Source organism: Rutilus rutilus (genome assembly GCF_951802725.1).
Source record: "Rutilus rutilus genome assembly, chromosome: 19".
Classification (NCBI taxonomy): domain Eukaryota; kingdom Metazoa; phylum Chordata; class Actinopteri; order Cypriniformes; family Leuciscidae; genus Rutilus; species Rutilus rutilus.
This window is the reverse complement of record NC_140232.1, coordinates 25,264,200-25,285,136: the sequence shown is the minus strand read 5'-3', so window position 1 is coordinate 25,285,136 and position 20,937 is coordinate 25,264,200. Positions and strand designations below refer to the sequence as shown.

The 20,937-nt window shown below is 37.5% G+C and overlaps 2 protein-coding genes across 2 annotated transcripts; both read right to left on the bottom strand.

Annotated features, from left to right (window-relative positions):
- Positions 1-756: 756 nt before the first annotated feature.
- abhd17ab (abhydrolase domain containing 17A, depalmitoylase b) lies at positions 757-10,579 on the bottom strand. The gene is made up of 5 exons (XM_084388757.1): positions 10,188-10,579; positions 8,929-9,311; positions 7,002-7,196; positions 5,447-5,626; positions 757-4,099 (listed from the first exon to the last, which is right to left on the bottom strand). The coding sequence occupies exons 2-5, from the start codon at positions 9,303-9,305 to the stop codon at positions 3,874-3,876; spliced, it is 978 nt and encodes a 325-aa protein (XP_084244883.1). The 5' UTR covers positions 9,306-9,311; positions 10,188-10,579; the 3' UTR covers positions 757-3,873.
- Positions 10,580-13,578: 2,999 nt separating this feature from the next.
- On the bottom strand, positions 13,579-20,475 carry LOC311279007 (AN1-type zinc finger protein 5). The gene is made up of 6 exons (XM_084390231.1): positions 20,276-20,475; positions 18,440-18,641; positions 18,222-18,327; positions 17,922-18,046; positions 17,289-17,396; positions 13,579-16,426 (listed from the first exon to the last, which is right to left on the bottom strand). The coding sequence occupies exons 2-6, from the start codon at positions 18,597-18,599 to the stop codon at positions 16,278-16,280; spliced, it is 648 nt and encodes a 215-aa protein (XP_084246357.1). The 5' UTR covers positions 18,600-18,641; positions 20,276-20,475; the 3' UTR covers positions 13,579-16,277.
- Between the last annotated feature and the right edge of the window lie 462 nt (positions 20,476-20,937).

Sequence of the window (20,937 nt, the reverse complement as noted above, 5' to 3'; positions counted from 1 at the left end):
ATAACTAATAATCCAACATTTAAAAGTCAGATAAAATAAAAAATATATTCAATTCTAAAATATAAAAAATGCATTAAATAAATGTAAATAAATAAATATTAAATAATTGTATGCAAATGTGACTACAGTATGTTTCATGAAAATAGATTTACAATAATTATCAATTAATATTGTCAAGTTCGAGATTGAACATTAAAACATAAAATATAAATATATTCAGTTTGAATAAACATTACATTTATTTAAAAAATAAAGGCTTTAACATAAATCTTAATATAAAATAAATGTATAGCATGTAAATGTAATCTTCCCATTTCATTTTACAAGAAATTTGATTCACGATAATTATCAACTCATAATGTCAAGTTCAAGACTAAATATATCAAATATTAAAATCTAAAAAATAAATGTATTAAAATTAGTGCTGTCAAGTTGATTAACTGCATCTAACATAAAGGTTTTTGTTTAAATAATATGTGTGTATATTATTATATTTATAACTGTGTGCGCGCGTGTGTGTCTTTGTATACACACACACACACGTATAAATATATAAGTGCGTGTATATACAGTAAACTCACACAGACATATAAATGTAATATATATACACATTATGTAAACAAAACTTTTTGTGTTTTTATATTTAATGTTTAATATTTTACCAATATTAAATACATGTGTAAAACAAACATTTCTATTTTGCTATATAAATGTGATATTTCTGTGTGCAGTTACAAGAAAAGAGAATTACAACAATTATCAATTCATAATTTTATTTTCTAAGATCTCTTTTATTTATTAATTCTGGAAAAGGAAAAAGACATATTTAAACCTAAAAACAACAACATTAGAATAATGCATAAAAGGATAGAGAACAATAACACCCCAATAACTCTTACTCCCGATCCATTAAGATACAAAAAACAGATTCTCAAACCTCAAGATTAAGCTTCTCAAACAATGTTATACAGTACATACATCTGATAGTTTTAAAAAGATATTTCTATAACTTACTTTCTTTAAACAAGAAAAAAAAAAAAAAAAAATTCTTAATAAAAAGAGCTGAATGTGTTGGGATGGAGTCTCTGGGTAACTCCAGCCCTTCCTCAAGCCAACGTCCTCCCTTCTTGTTTGAACACACACATCCAGTCTGCTGGCTCCAAGTTGGTATTGCTTCAGCCCTGCAAACACTTGTGTTTTGCAGGAGGTAAACACGCACCAACGGTCCAGTCAAAAACTTCCCCTCGGCGGCATCAACAGCAGCCTGTATTGTGTGAGAACTGGCTCTGTCTGAACAGCCCAAGTCCACCGCCTGCTCCAATCCACATCTGAGCGCTGACAAATGGCAGTGGGCGGCCAATGCAAATCCAACACCTGTCATCTTTGGTTAGAATGGAGAACGAACAAGCCCCCTTGTGTCCAACCCCAGATTACATACTTTAGTACACGATGAAATATGGAATCAGATTTGCTGGAATTAGGCTTTGGAAATTATGTACAAACCAGTGTTTTGTTTTCGGAATACATAATCACGTTGCGTTGTGCAGTAATTGGAGTGAGTTCAACCAGAACACATATGAACAAGGAGAGTGGATGGATAAAGGTAAAAAAAAAAAAAAAGATATCTGGAGATGAAATCTTCTGGCACCATAAAATCAGATTATTCATCTTGCAAAAACCTACCCCAAAAAGATACTGAAGTTAATTAACAAACAAGTTATTGTGCGAAATTCAGAATGACTGTGCAGCCCACAATGTTAAAGGGATAGTTCACCCAAAAATGAAAATGTTGTCATTACTTACTCACCAGACAGTTCGGTATCCTGACAGCTGACGGCACCCATTGACATCCATTGCAGGATAAAATAGATACTATGGAAGTCAATGGGTGCCGTGTCAACTGTCTAGTTGAAAGAAAATCAATTACTCACCACAACATGAGGGTGAGTAAGTTATGACAGAATTTTCATTTTTGGGTGAACTATCCCTTAAAAAGGGCAAGAATGAATCCCGCCAGCATGGGGAAGCGATGTCTTATCTCACTGAAAAGGTTTGGTAGTCTTTGATGCATCAGAAAACAACAAAAGGTTGCAGGGTTCGGCCCTTTAATTTCATTGAGACCATTCAGTCGAGATCTGTAGCAGCAAGTTCCCTTGATAATTCACAGTTGTTTTTCAGAGCTTTCACAATCTTTCTAAACATCAGATAACCTGATAGTTGCGTCCACATCATATCAGACAAACTCCCTTTGAAGAGGAGCAGCATGACTAGAGATGACATCACAAAAATAGGTTGTAAATGACCTCATTGTTGTGCCTTTATTGCTAGTTGTAATCTTTAAACCTGCCCCCAGCTGTCAGAACATTACTTAGATAGATTAAACCATGTGCCACTAACTAGCAATTTGAAGTGGGAAGAAAAAGAAAATCCTTTATATTCACAAAGAGGAGTATTTAAATTATGTGTTATGCTTTGAAATGATTTGCTTAAAAACAAAATGATAAATCAAGAGACACCGAGTAAACATGCATGATTATAGCTTCACCTCAGACTTGAATGAGGGAGAGGAATAATATTTCCATGAAAGAAACATTCTTGACGTCAGGGGAAAAACGGGAAAAACTGGTTGCGAGTTGTGTGTCATTGCCACGGGGTGCAGAAGTGATTTCTGTTTTTATCTCTGACTGTGTTGTGTGCATGATTTGTTCCTACACAGTTAGACCATTTAAATGGCCCATAAATCCATTTTAAAAGTTAAACTAGCTGAGAATGAATGTGGAAATGCTATGCCATAGATCTGGCTTTAGGAAAGTCCCGACGAGAGAATAAAACCTTGATCTTTCTACTGGCCAACAGTTCAGATGCATGATGTATGGATCTGGACGCGAATATGCTCCGTATCATGTCATTCCAAGTGCGGTGATTTCATTGAAATATGACGATCAGCGAGCAGCCCTCTCAGTTTCTTTCACCTCAGGGTGCTATGGACACCCTCACATGCTGAGAAGAAAGGACAGAGACACCAAAGAGAAATAAAATAAGATTGATAATGCTGGGAACAAAAGCCAACATCCCAGGATTCGATCTTTCACTGCCTGGAGCGGTGTACATCATCAGGTGTCATCTTATCCCAAGCTCATCTTTTACATAAAGGCAAAAACTCAATAAAAGGGAACGTCGGTGCATAGAGGTGAGCATCCCGCAGGGTATATGAAAGAGAATGGACCCACACACCTGGCCACAAGAGCCATCCAGAAAAGGCCAAATGATTAGATGAAAGAATGAAGATGCAGAGGTGGGCATCATTGCACCTGTGTAGGATGCTTCAAAACTCAATCCTGAAATCCTCTACCATCCATCCTGCAGGGTCAGGAAGGCTAGGAAGTTTGCCAGGCGCTGAGATTGAGCTATTTTAGGTTGCCTGATGAGAAATGGGAAGTGAAAATCTCTCAGGCTGAGGCATCATGGGAGCAGGTCGGAGAAGCAAACCACTCAACTGACAGATGAATGCTCAGATATGGAGAAAGACAGTCTGGTTGGAGGTACAGGACTCTGTCTGGCTTATTTCCTTGGACTGAATCCGGCAGAAGAATTCATCCATCCATTCTTGCCCCAGAGAAATTCCACTTCCACCCCCCAGGGTCCCCATGCACACATATACATAGACACGTGTACAAGGAGATGTCAAATGGAGGGAGAAAAAAACGAAAACACTTAAGAAAACAAATCTGAGCAGTGGATCATCTGTCAAGCTGCTCTGACAGTAAGGTTGTCCATACAAAATGGCAGCCTTCAATAAGTTTCTGATGCATCCATCTCACTCTCGCTCGGACTGGGAGATGGTGGGATGACAAGGAGGAGAAGAGGGAGAACTTAGGCGTGTTGTGCGGCCAATTCCTGCCCAATGAAACGACGCAGGCGTTCCAGGTACTGGGTGTACAGTTCGATGTCATTGTGTCCGGCTCCCTCCACCCACAGCGGCTCCACAGCTTTGGGGCAGCGCTCGTACAGGGCCAGCCCGTGGGAAAAATCGATCACCTCATCCTCCGTCCCATGGATGATCAACACTGGAGATGTGATTTTAGACACTTTCTCAATGCTGAAGCAGGGACACACAAAGGGACACAGGGTGTTAGAAGAAATCCATAATACAAAAATCCACACACAGAAAGTAAATTAAAATAACCATTAATAGCTCATTTCAAACTTGATGTATATGATCAATGAAATGCCATGAATTAAATTCAACTTCAACTCATTTTTCAGTAGAATGATAACAGCCCACTACTGGAAAGCAACAGTCTGAACTATTTTAGTAGTTTTATTTATGCTTTTAAATTTGATGTCAAACAAATTGATATTTTAATTTATAATTGAATATAACTGAATACGTGATGTTTAATAATAATATATACTACAGTTAAAAATGTTTGGGGTCAGTACGATTTTTTTTCTTCTTTTTCTGAAGGAAATTAATCTTTTTGAATAAATGATGACAGAATTTTCACTTTTGGGTGAACTATCCCTTTAATCAATAAAGCATTGATAATAATATGAAATGTTTCTTGAGCATCAAATCAGCATATAAGAATGATTTCTGGAAGACTGGAGTAATGGCTGCCGAAAATTCAGCTTTGGCATCACAGGAATACATTACATTTTAAAATATATTGTACTAGAAAAAAACTATTTTAAATTGTAATAATATTTCACAATATTAATGTTTTCACTGTATTTTTTAATCAAATAAATCTTGGTTTTATCAAATAAAGTCTTGGTGAGCATACAGACTTAAAAAACAAAACAAAATCTTATCAACTCCAAACTTTTGAACAGTAGTACGCACATTTTTATAATTAAAACCAACAATAATATGTAATGTAACTAAAAACATTTTGGAAATGTATCTTGGCAAGTTATATTTTCAAGTGTGGTGCATGTGGTGCATGTGGTGTATACGTGTGTGTGTGTGTCAGTAAACTAAACAGCTGCCAGCCAACTACACAGCACTTGTGCGAGAACAGTGGTGGTTTTGACTGCAGCTGTATGTGACCATGTGTTCTACTACACTGGCACTGAATGACACCACCCACCGAGTGCAACCAAACTCCCTCTGACCTCCACCACGCTGCTGTTACAGCCAAAATGCAATGAAAATTATTGTAATCAAACTTAATGAATAAAAAGACTGATTCCCATTTTGTGTCAAAACAAGAAGCTCAGTATAGTCTCAGTCAGCAATCCACATCACAGCACAACTCTGTTTGCTTTCGCCAAAACCAAAACCCAGGGAATAGCTCATAAATAGCGGCAATCTGTGCTGGCCATGACCAGGCAAATCATCAGCACATTAACAATGATGAGTCCTGTCAGACCTCTAGTGGAAATGGGAATAAGACACAAATAATCAAGGACAAGTTAGAACCTAATGATTTTTGGCACTCACTTGGGAAATGCGTCAAAGCAGTAAGTCTTCTTAGTGTCGGGGAAGGCCACCCTCATGCCAGAGGTGAGAGGAGAGTGAAGTATCACAGCCGCACACTCGTATCGTGATGCCAGGTCCACCGTGGGCACTGTGCCAATGCTCTGTCCATACAGGATAATATTCTCTGGGCTGATGCCATATCTGTTTGAAGGAGAGGAATCAAAAGCTAATTAAATGTCATACACCGAACAAATAACTGCCTCATGTCAATGTAATTTACAGCCTATTCACACCAAGATCAGTACGATTTGCAGACTGCTGTGTGAATTTTCATCAGCCTTTGAGAAAATTCTCATTCCTGAATTAAAGAATATTGTTCTCAGTTCATTTAGTTTATTGAATGCTTTCTTACGGATTTCTTTAAGGATTCTTTTAGCACTTTTGAGAAAGGTATAAACCTTTCTATAGACTATTAAAGAAAAATGATCAACCAAAAATAATACTATTTTAGGTTAATTCATGTTTTTAGTAACACTACCATTAAAAAGACTTGTTAAAGTGTATCTTTAACATCATTCCTCATCATATGAGGAACCAGTAAATAACCACACCAATTTAAATATTACAAGCCACCAACGAACACAGTATAAGTTCTCGTTTCATGGCGAAAGTAATAGCTTATGGTTTAGAAAGTCAAGCTCCAACCAATTGAGTGAGTTGTTAGTCTGATTCAAATCAACAACTCATGATGAGATAAAGACTAATATAGGAGTGTTTTGACTGATTTATTAGTCATAAGAGTCATTCACGAATCAAATGTTTGTGTCTAGCCAGCGAGGACAAGACAATAGAAAGATGTGCTTTCAGTTTGCCTTTGTATTATTTAAATGCATTTTGTCTCTCATCGATTCCTCAAAAGAAGGCTGAAAATGTGCATAAACACAACAATCACCACTTTTTAATGACAAAATATGCTATACCAGAACAGAATATTAACTATGAGCAAAAGCAAAAATCTAGGATAGAAATGAATATACACTACCGTTAAAATTTTTGGGATTGGTAGGATTTTTTAAATTGAAAGTCTCTTATGCTCACCAAAGCTACATTTATTTGATCAAGACACATTAAAAACTGTAATATTGTGAAATATTATTACACTTTAAAATAACTGTTTATTGTAATGGAAAGCTGAATTTTCAGCATCATTACTCCAGTCTTCAATGTCACATGATCCTTCAGAAATCATTCTAATATGCTGATTTGGTGCTTAAGAAACGTTTCTTATTATTATCAATGTTGAAAACAGTTGTGCCATTTTATATTTTTGTTGAAACGTGATGCATTTCTTCAGGATTCTTTGATGAATAGAAATTAGAAACAGCCATTTCTTGTAACATTATAAGTGTATTTAATGCCACCTTTGATCAATTTAATGGGTCCTTGCTAAATAAAATAATTCATTTCTTTCAAACGTTTAAAATGATATTATACATTCAGATGCAGCACTGTAAAACTGAAGCCCTACTATGCAACTGCAGTTGTTTTGGTTGTGCCCTGGTATTGATTGTCTCACCTTGAGCGTAGAGCCTGCCACGCTGCATCTATGTCTGCATACAAATTCTTTTCCGAGGGCTTCCCCGTGCTGACCCCGTAGCCGGAGTAATCATAGGAGAATATGTTACAGTTGATTCGAGTGCCTAGGCCGATATAGAAGCTGCTCATCTGGCCTAGATCCACCGCATTACCATGGGAGAACAGGACAGTGAACCTGAAGAGGGAGATAGAGAAATAGGGTGATGGGACTTGTAGTACAAAGTCACTCCCTAATATGCTCATTACACTATTTCAGGGTCTGACTCAACATCTAAGTCAAGACGGATCCACAAAGAGACTTTGTAACCTATCATTTTATTCGCTGAATCACTGTGCATGTAGACACATCTGCAGTGAGCCATGAGCCTGATACGCTGCAGGGAATGGTTTCATAACTAACAAGGGTGTGTTTGTGTGTAGAATTATTTCCAAATAATCCGGGTGGCAAAAAAACACGGTTGGCTGTATATCAAACAGTGTCATTGGAATTTGAATTATATACCATTAAAGTATTTTTTTATATTTTGAATGATCTTTTATACTTTCAGTTTTCATTTTAGTCATTTATTGTCATTATTAACATTTCTATTTAGCTTTAATTTATTGTAATTTAAGTTTGTTTTAGTAATTTCAGTACTTAATGTACTTATTCTACCATTCTTGGCCTTAACGTCATGTCACTGTCATATTTTGATTTCAGCTTTATTTCAATTAAAGAACTATTTTTAATTGCTTTAGTTAATAACAACAAAACTGATATCAAATCCAGACTTTCAAAACGAAATAACACGTACTTTGTGTAGAGAAGAGAAGACATCTATTGTGAAAAGACGTCCACAATATCGAGCACAACAAAAACCTCTGTACTCATCCAATGGAAATCACTCTTAAAGAGGAAATAAAGGAACAAAGGAACAAGTAACAACAGTGGGATAAAGTGGCGTGTGATAAAGAAAGAATGCGTCCAGGAAGGAGTGGCTTCTGGGTAAAGATAGCAGACGAACTCGGAGAGGGAAGCAGGAAATGGGACAAAGGGAAGATGAAAAAAGAATGAAGGAATGTAAATGACCCTTGGGAGGAAAAGGGGGGTCCATCAGAGGAAACGTGACACTTTGAGTTCAACATATATTATTGTGAAAACTACAAATAAGGCCCCTCCAAACATTAGTGGCTTTCGCACCGGAGGAACCTTTTCATAGTTTCTAGAACTACTTGTAGAAGTACCCGCTTTTTGGCGTGTTCGCACCACAGGAGCTGGGAACGATTTTAGTGGGAACTAAATTAGCTCCTACTTCAGAGTGGGGTCTAACCCAGCACAATGGGAACAACCAGTGACATAAGTGTACGCTGATTGGACAAACGCACGCAAAACACCAGACATTTTTTTAAAAGGTTGTGTACACACACAGTTTATAACCTATATATTTACTCCACAAACTAACTCTACGAACACGGAAAACGGTGATAGATGGACCTCTCAACCGTTACGCTAAGGAGAAAATCCAACGCGACTTTAAGGGACCAAGCGTAACATGATTCTGCTCAGCTAGCAACACTGGGCATCAACCACATGGCAAACGCTAACACATATACAGTTTACTTTCTTTGTATAACAGTTCCATCCAATAATGTACAGACAGGACTGTTAAACAGGTTGTAAACTAATGAAGACGGAGAATGGGAGCGCTGTGTGCTCACGCTCTACCGTTTTCAGCGCTGTCAAAATAAAAGTCACAAAAACAAGCGTGGCTTACGTAACTTCAGAGTTCCTACTGGCAGTGCGAATGCAACCAGGAAAATGGCCCTAGGGGAACATCTAGTTCTCGGGAACCGCCCTGGTGGCTAGTTCCTATAACTACCTGGTGCGAAAGCCCCTATTACTAATCCAAAAATGTGTCCAACCCTACCTGGCAGAGGGGGCACAGCGGATATACATGCAGCCCACTCTGTTTCCCCGACTAGAGCGAGTCAGGAACACTTCCGTGGCATCCAACTCCCGTTGGGAGTACTGGAATTCTGCCCGCTCTGTGAGGTGGAGCTTCCAGCGCCCCTCTCCAGTGGTATTCACACCCCCTATCGAACTCCCACCACTGCCGCCACCTCCTCCCCGGGAGCGCAAGCTTGACGTCCCCGTTGGTCCAGCCGGTACCGGCCCGGCCTCCAGATCGGGCAGGAGGGCATAGGTAGGTTCAGGGGGCAGGAAGGCAAGCTTGGCAGCGATGCGGCTGGGGCAGGGGGGGCAACAGAACAGGCAGCACAGCTCACTCACAGAAAGGCCATTCATTGTCAACTGCAAGAGAGAAGACAGGAGACCATGGTCAATACATATTCAACACAAAACATTTTATGTATTTTTATACTTATTCAGTTCTAACTGGGCTCTGTTTTATGTTAATTGTGTTTGGTGTTATATTGCTAGTTTTCTTTGGATGTACTTCTATGATTATGCTTTCTACATTGAACACTGACTGAAAGCATAAAACATCATTATTATTATTATTATATGCCACCACTGGTCATGTGATCTCAACATGGCGGCACCCATGGGGCACGACCCCCTCCCAGTACAATTAAACTGCATTTTTTAGAAGACTGATATGATCTCGTGTGACTGTACATCAATGTATTGATATTTCTCAGAAGTGCTACTGATTTCTTTGTTTGAATTTTTTTTCCACACAAATAACTAATTTAACATCCAATTTACGGAGTGATCATTTATTTGAACAATTATAATGCATTCAGGCACCTTTGCAAAAACAAAACTATGACGGGGCTTCTCTTTTATACATTTCTTGTGCTCAATTCTCTACGACGACTTAAACGGGCAAAAAGCACCAACAGTAAACAAATAGTTAATAAGTAATACCCAGGTAGAATTAACTCAGGCATCCAGTAAACCTATCTCCCAGCTATACTTTTCTTGCCAGCTTAAAACTGATAGTCTATCTGCTATCGGATACTGTATAGACTAAAAATATAAATTATACATATTGTCTGATATTGCCGGTTTAAAAGGCTCCAATATAAAATATCCACCAGTGGTCACATCAGCCCCAACAGACCCGCTTATCGCTAACACAAACATTTAACGTACACCTCATTTCAGCTGCAAACGAACACTACATTGCTAACAAAAACATGAAAATGTATATATTCCACATACGTATCGTTCTCTTGTCCACAGCCTGCCAAAGCCGGATTTCTTTATATTTTCACACCTCTGTCGCTAAGTAGCTAGCTCGTAGTGAGGGGGCAGGGAGGAGTTAGCCAGCTAGCCAGTCAGCTACGACTCCTCTCAGATAATAAATAAAGGCCTGGACGCCGCCGAGGACATGTCTCATCCGCAAATAAAAAGCAGAGCCCTCCAGGAATGAAACTCAATTTCTGGTTTGTCGTTCCGAGTTGATTCCCGGCTGCCGTCCTATCATGTAATAATAATCTGCTGGTATATGCTAATAGAGCTGTGTTTTTTCCACTCCAGTCAAAGATGTTAGTTAGCCTTCCCACTCTTCATTGCGTCTCGCAGTGATACTGCTTGAAGTGAGAGGCGCTAGTGGTGGGAAATAGTAAGTAAACATTGATTAAAAACCTTTTGGGTTGAAGGATACAATTTATAATAACTGGTATTTTCAAACATGATATTGTATAATAACTTAATATACTCTATTTAAAAAACTAAACCTAAATACAAACTTTTTTTAAACACTTAAAAAAAGACAAAATAAAACAAATGTAATAAATAAAAATGTTCTTATTCTTGATTCATTTAATTAAGAGATCGTGCTTGCTACAAAAGCAAGCCGTAAAATGGAATAGGCTATATTTGTATTTACATAGATTCTATATTCGTGAATATAGAAATAATTAACCAATCAGAATTATTATTTTTGTATTTACAAAAACAATCATATTCACATTAACACGTGCAATCTTTCCAGAATTTGTGTACACTTTTATAATCATAAAAACATAATACAGAACCTTTGTAGATTTTCTGCATTTTTTGTATGGACAGTAATATTTATAATCAGTTTATCAATTGCATTAACGTTTTCCCTTCGGAGTAACTTTCTTTCAGCATCAATATCAATACCAGATTGTCTGATAACTTTTTTAATACACATATGTGCAAACATATCTTTGCCTCAAAAAGAAATTACAGTCCGTTGCGCTATTTTAAAATAATAAAATAGAAGCAAACTGTCAGAAGGCATGTAACCAATCAGAAGGTCCGCTGAGTAGCACGTGACTCGACGCTACTTTAGTGTAGAAAACGTGCAGAGTGGACGATGTGCCTCCTGTTAAAACGTCTTTGCTCTTTACTGTATCGCATCCGGAAATTACGCTGACATGTCACATGACATAGCGGGAGGAGTTTCCAAGGAACTTCTGTCAGATCTGCTGTCGTAGCTTTGTAAAATCTGCTAGAGACAGCTGATGATTTAAATCATGCGCGAGAAATATACCAAATTCTTCCATTTAAATAAAGTTGTATAGCCTATTTGTATTCTATACTAAACCATTTCATTCCAAGCCACACAATACACTGATTATTCTTAAGACAACGAACACAAATTAAGTGTTATAGAAAAACATGATACATATGTAAAAAACACACACAAAAAAAACACTACTGTCTTGACAAAAATAAAATATAAGTTTAAAGTAGGCTATGTATAGGCTATCCATAGCCGTCTATAATTTGCCTCAACCAAATTAATACAATGGAATCATGTGGTAACATTAAATCTAACCGACAAATGTTAACCCTTTTAAACCTGGACTTTGGAGACTTAAAAAACACACAAGTGCACATTGACAGTAGCCAGCTGTGAATAATAATAATAATACAGGGTAATTCATATGCAGACACAGGACATCTTCACTGTTTACTCAATTAATATCACAGCATGAAAGGACATTCTGCTTGAAGAAATGTTGGAGGAGGGCTAAGAGATGTTCAGCTAAAGTTATCAGTAATTACCTACAGCACTTCCTGGAGTCAACTATTTCCAAGTTTCCCATGAGAATGAGTCATGTGGGCTGTTTGTGCAAAGGTACAACAGTTAGATTAACTTCAAGTATATTTTCAGCAAAACAGATGCACTACACTCTTGAAAATAAATGTTTCTTCTTGGCATTGATGGTTCCATGAAGAACCTTTAACACCCATGAAACATTTCCATTGCACAGAAGGTTCTTTATAGTGGGAAAAGGGTCTTCAGATAGTTGAAACAATCTTTTTTTCTCTCTCTCTCTCTCTCTAAGATAAGAAAGGGTCCCAAAGGGAACCTAAAATAGCTCTTCTATAGACCTTATTCAGAGCATCAAATCTGTTCAGTTTACGGTAAAATACCGGCAGCTGTGGTTGCCAGAAATTTACCGTAAAAAATATGGTAGCAACATTTTACAGACTTAATAAACCGTATTTAATTATCTGATATAATTTTAATTCACTGACCTATTAAAGTATTTATATCTGTTTTGTACCATAGTAATACACTGACAACCACCAATCACAGTGGAGATGAGAGTCACATGATAAATTACAGACCATCACAAGCAGCTCTTTCACAATAAAGTTAATACTAATATATAGAAGCTGCAGTGTCATTTATACAAACACTAAACACCATCATGGTAACACACGTAAAATTTTAGAAATGCAATAAGCATTCATTTAACAACATTAAATGTAACATAAAACCCTAATGTACATAATTGATTAGAAAAAACTAAGAAAACTATGAAGAAACAGTTATTTCAACAAAAATACATGAAATGTGAAGTGTCACGCAGGGAATTGTGGGAATGTCAAGTTACGTTTTTTCAATGTAAATTATACAATGACTTTTTCACTTCCAAAAACTGTAAATTTAACAGTATTTTACAGTAAAATTACATTAAATGTACCATTAGATCTATCACAGTTGTTTACCGTATATAGTAAGGAAACTTTCTGTTAACCAATTAACAGTTTTTCACTGTAGCATTTTTACAGTCTTTGACCGGTAAAATCACGATAATTTTTTACAGTGTAGATCACTTAGAATTTTCCACAGCTAATTTTTTTGTCAACTGAAATCTCTTGGAAATATATATTTGCTGTGTTTCGTCAGCAGGACAATCCAAAAACACAATAACAGTACAACCCACTGCAGAGATGTACATCTATACCTCACAGCCTCGCTTTCACTCTCATTAAAAATCAGAGATGGCGCTGCTGTGAATAAGGTCTATTGCATCGCTACAAAAACATCCCTTCTGGAACCTTTGATTTTAACAGAGTAGATCAGTGGTATTAACCTTTTTTGACTCCAAGTCCCCCTTTATCCAAGACAACAATCAAAGGTTGTCCTATCTAAGCTGATATGTACCTCTAAACCCTGTTTTGTACACCATTATCTTTTAGTTTAAGCATTTTAATTGTTAATAAAATACTTTTAAGACTTATTGAGGACCTTTGGAAGTTTGCCGAGCCCCATCTGGTTGAGAAACGCTGCTTCAGATGTTCTGGAAAAGTATTTGCACAACAAAACACACAAAACACTGTGTAATTTTAAAATAAACTTTGTGATTTTATTGGTTTTATACTTACTCATACACATCATACAATCCTAAATTTCAAAAGAAAACAAAGGTATCTGGTGGTGTCTCTGGGGGACTGGGCACGCTGCTAAATTAACCCATGAATGCTGGTTAACGTACTGCCGAAACGCCTGAGCTGAAACTCGCGTCACCCATCCGAATGTTCTGATGAACTACCGGGAGAAAATTAAGTCTCAACACCTTCACCAAAATCAAAGCATTCTTCTTTAATTGCGTCACTTCACTATTTTGCTCAATAACATGCAATGAGGACAGTTAATCATTGCTAGCATAGAAGGGATAATGCACTGGCATATAGTGCCAATGATCTGATAAGACACTGAAGGCAACATTAGAGGTGACCAACTGGCTTTCAACCCACTGGAGCTTCATAGTCAAGCGGTTGACTACATTCACAGTTTTGTGCCCACCACACACACACACTACAACAATCTCACTAGAAATCCGGAGTCCAGAATTTCCATTCACCGCCTTTCTGTATGCCTACACTTAAACCCTAGAAAGGTAGGATTATCCTCAAGCAAATGGTGCAGACAGAAAGAGTGAGATCCCAACCCTCATTAAAAGGCTGTCAGGATGCCGGCTCAGCCAAGCATGGCGTGAATACTCTGAGCCACCGACACCTGCCTTGCACAAAAGCCCTCTTGAGCTGGCAGCCCCACTGAGGATAATGCTGCAATCGCAGACGGTGCTAATTAAAGCTCAGGTTATTTCCTTAATAAAGCAGCAAGGTCATTACCAGGACTTCAAATCGGTTACATCCACCAAGTTGCTTTCAACAAGTCTTGAAATCAAGGGGTTGTATATGAATCATGGAAAAATGTGCACATCCATAGACATCACGGGGGAAGATAGCTGGACAACATTAAGGATAAATACAAAATGGTTGTTTCAGCCCTTTTACAACAACAAAGTAGTAATTAAACACACACAACCAGCACAAAGATACAAGATTCACTCAAAGGATGACAGAGAACACCGCGTTGCATCTTTCTCCTTACCTATGGATAGTTAATAAACACCACATACACACGAAACGGATGTTTTTTCCCTTCTGAACCTTCTTTCTAAAACCTTAAACATTCTATTTAGAATGGTAGCCATACAATATTTACATTAGATAATAGAAGAAACCCGTTCGTTTGGATAGCAGGCTCCATTCGCCCGTGCAACGGGACACTGTTTTGTTTTACATTCTTGTAGCAATGTAAAATGTGGCTTTAGCAAACACTGCATTTGGCCTAATATCCGTGTGAGCATGCAACGTTTATCTGTTAGGAGAAGTGTGTATATTTTCCACTATGACATCATAAGCACAGCGGTATTAATTGTAAATACATGTCTTGGAACTGGAAAGGCGTCACCTAATAAACGTATTACTAGCCGGTTCCATTAGCATCATTCAATGGTCTGCTGGTGGTTAACAAATACCTTGCTCTCAAAGCTCTATGACTCTGAGGTAAAAGGTCATAATAGTTAATCGCTGGCGTGCATTAGCAACAACAGGCCTGCTAGGTTCCGTACAGCACCAAGGATCCTACGCTAACTGCACTTTTTTTGTGTTTGTGCGAAGAAACTGAACGTTCTTGTGCTTTGATTCTGAAAAGCAAGAGTTTTTTCAGCCCAATCTAGTGTGACTCTACTCCATCAGGACCTATATTTCATGAAAATGCATATGTAAATGGAGCAAAATGTTTAAATATCATTAAGGGTTTCCTACAAATGGGTTTTCGGTTGTTTTGTTTTTTTTGGACACATGCTTCCAATCCTCCAGTATCAACCAACCAAATGATAATACAAAATAAATAGAATGCAATCACACAATTCAAGCTACGTACAATATATTAATATAGATCTTCTGATGCCATACACTCATTAAAACAGAAAAGGAAAGAAAATAAAACTCAGTCACTCGCTTATGTCAAGGCTCTTGCTATACCCCACCCTCCCCCCTTCAAACCCCATCCAATAACTATTCATGCACCCAACATTAGCATGATAAGTCAATATATAAAAGAGAAATATTTTTTTAAATGCACAGGCTGGGATTTGACATGTTGGGATAATTAACCAGAATAAAGAAAAAAAAGAATAACACAGAAAAAGAATTTTACATGGGTAAATGTGGGAGTAGTCATTAAAATCTATATTCTTCTTCAGCAATGTTTTGCAATATCACAGAAATTCCCTCTCAATGACGCCCCCACCCACCTCTTCCAATGATTCCTGAACCCACATCTCAGGGCTCCTATAAAAAAATAATGTTAATATCCTAACGAAAATCAATGCCAGGGTAAAAACTAAAGAGTCCACCCTCCCCCCAGTTCACATGGATGCCCACCTGACAACCAATCCCTCTTCTCCCTGGCTCTCTAGAAAAGAAAATAATAAAAGAAACAAACACACGCACATATTTCTCAACATGTCACGCATTCACACACACACACACACACCTCTACACCGTCCTTCCGGGAGAGACAGGGAGATGATAGTTTAGGGAGTGGCCAAGCAGGGGCTGTACCCTACAACCCCACCCACCTTATCCTACAATGAAGAAATGAACCCATTTTAGAATGGTGTTATTCAGCGCCATGGTTCCAAAACTTGCAGGTCAAACATTTTTTGCTCATTTAGCCATCAGTCCTCATAATTTCTGAATCTTCTCAGCTACCACAATGGGGTTCTCCTTGCGGATGCGGGCGGCAGCGGCTCCTCGGTAGTCGTAGGGACAGTCATGTTTGTCAGAATAACGGTGGATAGCGCAAAACAGGTTACCGCAGCGACAGTCAAAGCCTATAGACAGACACAAAAGCGAGTAGATTCAGTCGGTCATGTGATCCTGCTGGGTGAAAAAGTTTAGCAGTGATTTCTCTCAAGAAAGGGCAGGACACCAGCAGGACCATGTGAAATGCAGCACTAACCTGCAGTATGCTGTCTGAATACAGATTCAAACTAGGACAAATTAACTATATGTATAGTGAAATATTACAATTCAACTTATATTTTTAAAGTTTTAAAATGTAATTTACATATATCAGTGATGCCAAAGCTTAATTTTCCAATACTCCAGTCTTCAGTTTCCTTCCATGATCCTTCAGAAATCATTCAAATATGCTGATTTGGTGCTCAATAAACATTTATTATTATCATCAATGCTGAAAAGAGTTGTGCTACATAATATTTTTGTGTAAACTGTGATCCATTTTTTCAGGATTTCAGAAAATTCAAAGAGCAGCATTTTATTTGAAATAGAAATCTTTAGTAAAAATCTGTCACTTTAATGCATCCTTGCTGAATAAGAGTATTCATTTGTTTTTGTTTTAAATCTTACTGACCCCAAACTTATAACATTAGTGTATTAATATATTAAATATTAAAATATACTATGAACCAAACCAGCATGTTGGATGCAAATGTTAATATATATATATGAACTTATGTAATGGGAATTAGACTGCTAGAATAATAAAACTAGGAGACTATCTGCTGATTCTTTCAACAAAAAAGGAAAATGAGCAGCTTTGCAGTAATCAACAACAACAAAAAAGAACAGCTTTGCATTAAAGCTATATTTTGTAAAGTTTTGAAGTCTGCTCAAAGATAAGCGCAGCCCAGCCCTCATTCAAGAACAAAAAGCGCTTCCCTTGGCTCTTACCCGTGAGGCCAACTTTTTTCCTACAAGTGAAGCATCGATTCTTCTTTTTGTTCTTGTCAGGGGTCTGATCTCCATCTGATGAAGTCTGTGCAGCCTCCCCTACTGGCCCTGTTAAACACATGGCCAGCCTTTGATAGATAATTTCTAAAACACATAAACTTCCTGTCTTCTGAGGCTACATGATACTCAAATCAATAATTTAATGGTTCATCAGTATTCATGTCTTCCATAAAGAGAATTGAAAGCAGGGGTTTAGTTTGGATATGGTTGTTCAAGTTTTTCAAGGTTTATTTCTTCTTTCTAGATTACTCTGGTCTTTCATAATTGACTAAATATGACCAAGGTTAAATCTATCAGAATTAATAATAAAAATAAAATAAAAAACAGATTTTTGAAACAAAAACTGTTAATGATCAAAATGTGTGTTGATTGTCTTTTTTTGGACTAAAATTAACTAAAATTGTGTGCTTACAATATAACATTATTTAAAATATATAATAATAATAATAATAATATGAAATCAAAAAATGCTTTTCAGTGTAAGCAGCAGAACGGTTCAAATAACCAAAGAATATGCTTCTAAAATGAAAGTATATTTACTAAATTAAACACAGCCGTGAAAACACAGCAGACCTGTGCTTTTAGACGATCCCTCCTCCTCTTCCTCTTCCACTTCTGCTCTGTCTGAATCATTGGTTGCCGTGTCCTGGGAGATGCTCATAGCGGTCATCTGCTGGGTCACTGGGCTGGTCGAACTACTGCATAAACACAATCCAACCAAATACAGGAGTTATTTGTTATAATTCCTTCCTATACCATCATAAGCAGCTTGTGCTCATTAAGAGATTAACACTGAGCTACAGACCGTTTTTGCACTTGCAGTTTGAACCAATTCAAGCACGATCGGTCTCAGATTTATAAAGACCTTATTACCTAGACGTGCGTTCTTCAGGCGGGGTGACGGCTTCCGTAGGGGGTACAGGGGTGGACTCCACTGTTACTGCAGACGCACCTGGGGAACCTACAGGAGATGTGGCCGCTGGAAGAGACAGACAAGGAGCTAATCATGAACTCTTCTTAACTTCAAAACTAAGTGAACAAATTAGGTTCTGAATGCAATAGGTGCACTTGACACTGAAAGACTGATTTACCTTTCTCACCTGGGGGACTGTTTCGCCCCCCACCTTGTTGTCTCTGCAGATGTTCCTTGTAGCAGACAGAGCACATTCCATTGGTGCGAGGGTTACCATAGAAACCGCATCCCATAGTGCAAAGCATTGGCACCTGCGTCTGATTTGTCTCCTGAGCCATGCTGTTTGAGAAGGGGGGTGAGGGGGACGGGAGATGGCGATCCTAAAGATGGGGTTGAATAATTTGCATTTCATCAGCATAATTTAGCATTAGTGGCTAAAAGACCTTACATTAAAGGAAATAGTATCTAAAAATGAAAATTGTCAATATTTTACTCTGCATGATGTTATTCCTGACATGTATGACATTTTTATGAAACACAAAAATAAAATAAACATAGATCCGTGTATCCATTGGCTAACAAGTTCCTAAAAAGGCATATAAAGCATCATAAAAATAATGTAACTAGAATGCCATTTTTCAAGCCACATAACTTTGTATATAGAATATAGTACCAGCCATATATTGAACTTTCATGGGGCTTTGTTCTTTTTGGGGCTCGACAGCATATGGTCACAATGAACTGTTGTTGTATGGCAAATATTCTTTAAAACTATTTTTGTGTTCCATGAGGGAAAAAATAGGGATATAGGTTTGTAATGACATGAGGCCAAGTAAACAATGACAGAATTTTTTTTATTTTTTATTTCTTACTTGGTTACACTTTTTAAGATGTCCTGGCTACAGTGTAATTACACAAATACATACTGAGTAATAATAATTAACATGTACTACTAAGTGTTAGGGTTTGGTTTACCTTTTTTTTTTTTTTGCAATATAGAGTAAATGTAAGGTATAACATGGACACTTTAAAATAAAGTGATAAAATACATTTATTAAATACATTTAGAACTAAAAATGCATAACTGCTATCACAACACATATCAGACAAATAAACTAAATCAATGCATCGAACTGGACATCATCCTTTGTGCCTTACCCTTGACTTTGCTGAAAGGTTTTGAAGAAAACATATCTATTCATATTTTGTTCATTTACTCTTAACATGGCTGATTTGTACAGTGCCACCATATATTAAACAAACGATGTATATAAACTAGATAGGACGATAAAATAGAGAGACAAAGTTTTTAAATTAAACTTGTAAAACTGTTCAATGTTGCTGGACTCCCATTAGAGTGAAAACCCAAATTAAACCCCTTAGATTTATTTGTTTGTGACCCTGCTAGATGCTGACAATATGCTGCATGAAAACAATAGTTTCTTTGTTCGCTTTTTGTTTCTCAAACAAGCAAACGAATGATCCAGGTTACAGAAACCTTAACAGCCTGCAGATCAAACGACGATTAACAATCTGGCAACAGTTGCGCTTCAATACATATCAAATACAGCAGTAAGTGTTTAATATGGAAAAATAGAAGTTTACCGTAACAATATGGACGACAGATTACCAAATAAACGGGAATCAATTAGGTTATTTTGGAGCATGTCCAGTAAAAATCAGCTGAGAGCGTCTCCGCAATTAGAAAAACATTTCGTCTTTGACCCTAGTATGGCGACAAACAACAACCCGAGGTGTTTTCAACGCCAAAGTGACATCGAAAGCAAATACAATCTTTCAAAATATTTAACATTACGTACAGATGACCGTGTTGAAATTGCTGAATAGATGAAAGTCGATTTGTTTGTGATATTCAACTAGCCAGGCTAACGCGCTAGCTCTGCTAATAGCTAGCCGACGTGATGGCACGCACAGAAATCGGACAGCTGGGACCTCGAGACCGTCCCACGAACACTTGCGGTGGCTTAAAACCTCCGTTAGCTCGAATATTTACCCGTATTTCCGTGTGACTGAGGAGAAATCGACGACCTTGATCCCCAGAAATCTGACAGAGTAGGTTCCTGCTATGCGCGTGCGGCCTGCTTCTCTCAACGTCATCTGAAACAACGGGTGTGACGTCACCCGAAGCGCAACAATTTGGCCATCATCGAAACCTCATCGTCACACTTCCCCCAATCCACACCTATGGTCCACACACCAACAAATGCTTCCAAGCAGTGTATTTATGTATTTAAATGCTTGTTTTGAGACAACGTTGGTTCGAATAGTTTTGGATGAAAAAGTTACAGATATCTTAGGGAATAGGGAGGGCAAAATGGTCATGTTCACTTTACGAGTATGCTTTCATTTTCAATTTCGGTGTCAAAGCTTCCTACTTCAGCTTCTTTCATTCATTGCAACCACATGTTAATGCAATATACAGTATATTATATTAACAGTATGCATTATTCTATTTTTGCTGGTTCCAGTCCTTTTATTAAGAACCACAGGTGAATAGGGTAACAAATTTAACTTATATCTCCATACTTTCAGTTGATTAAAAGCAGTACAATGAGACATGTTATCTAGATTGTTATTTTTAAATATGAAAATGAGTCATTATCTAATTAATTACTCACTGATTTGCATACATTTTCAGAACAGAAATCATAACAT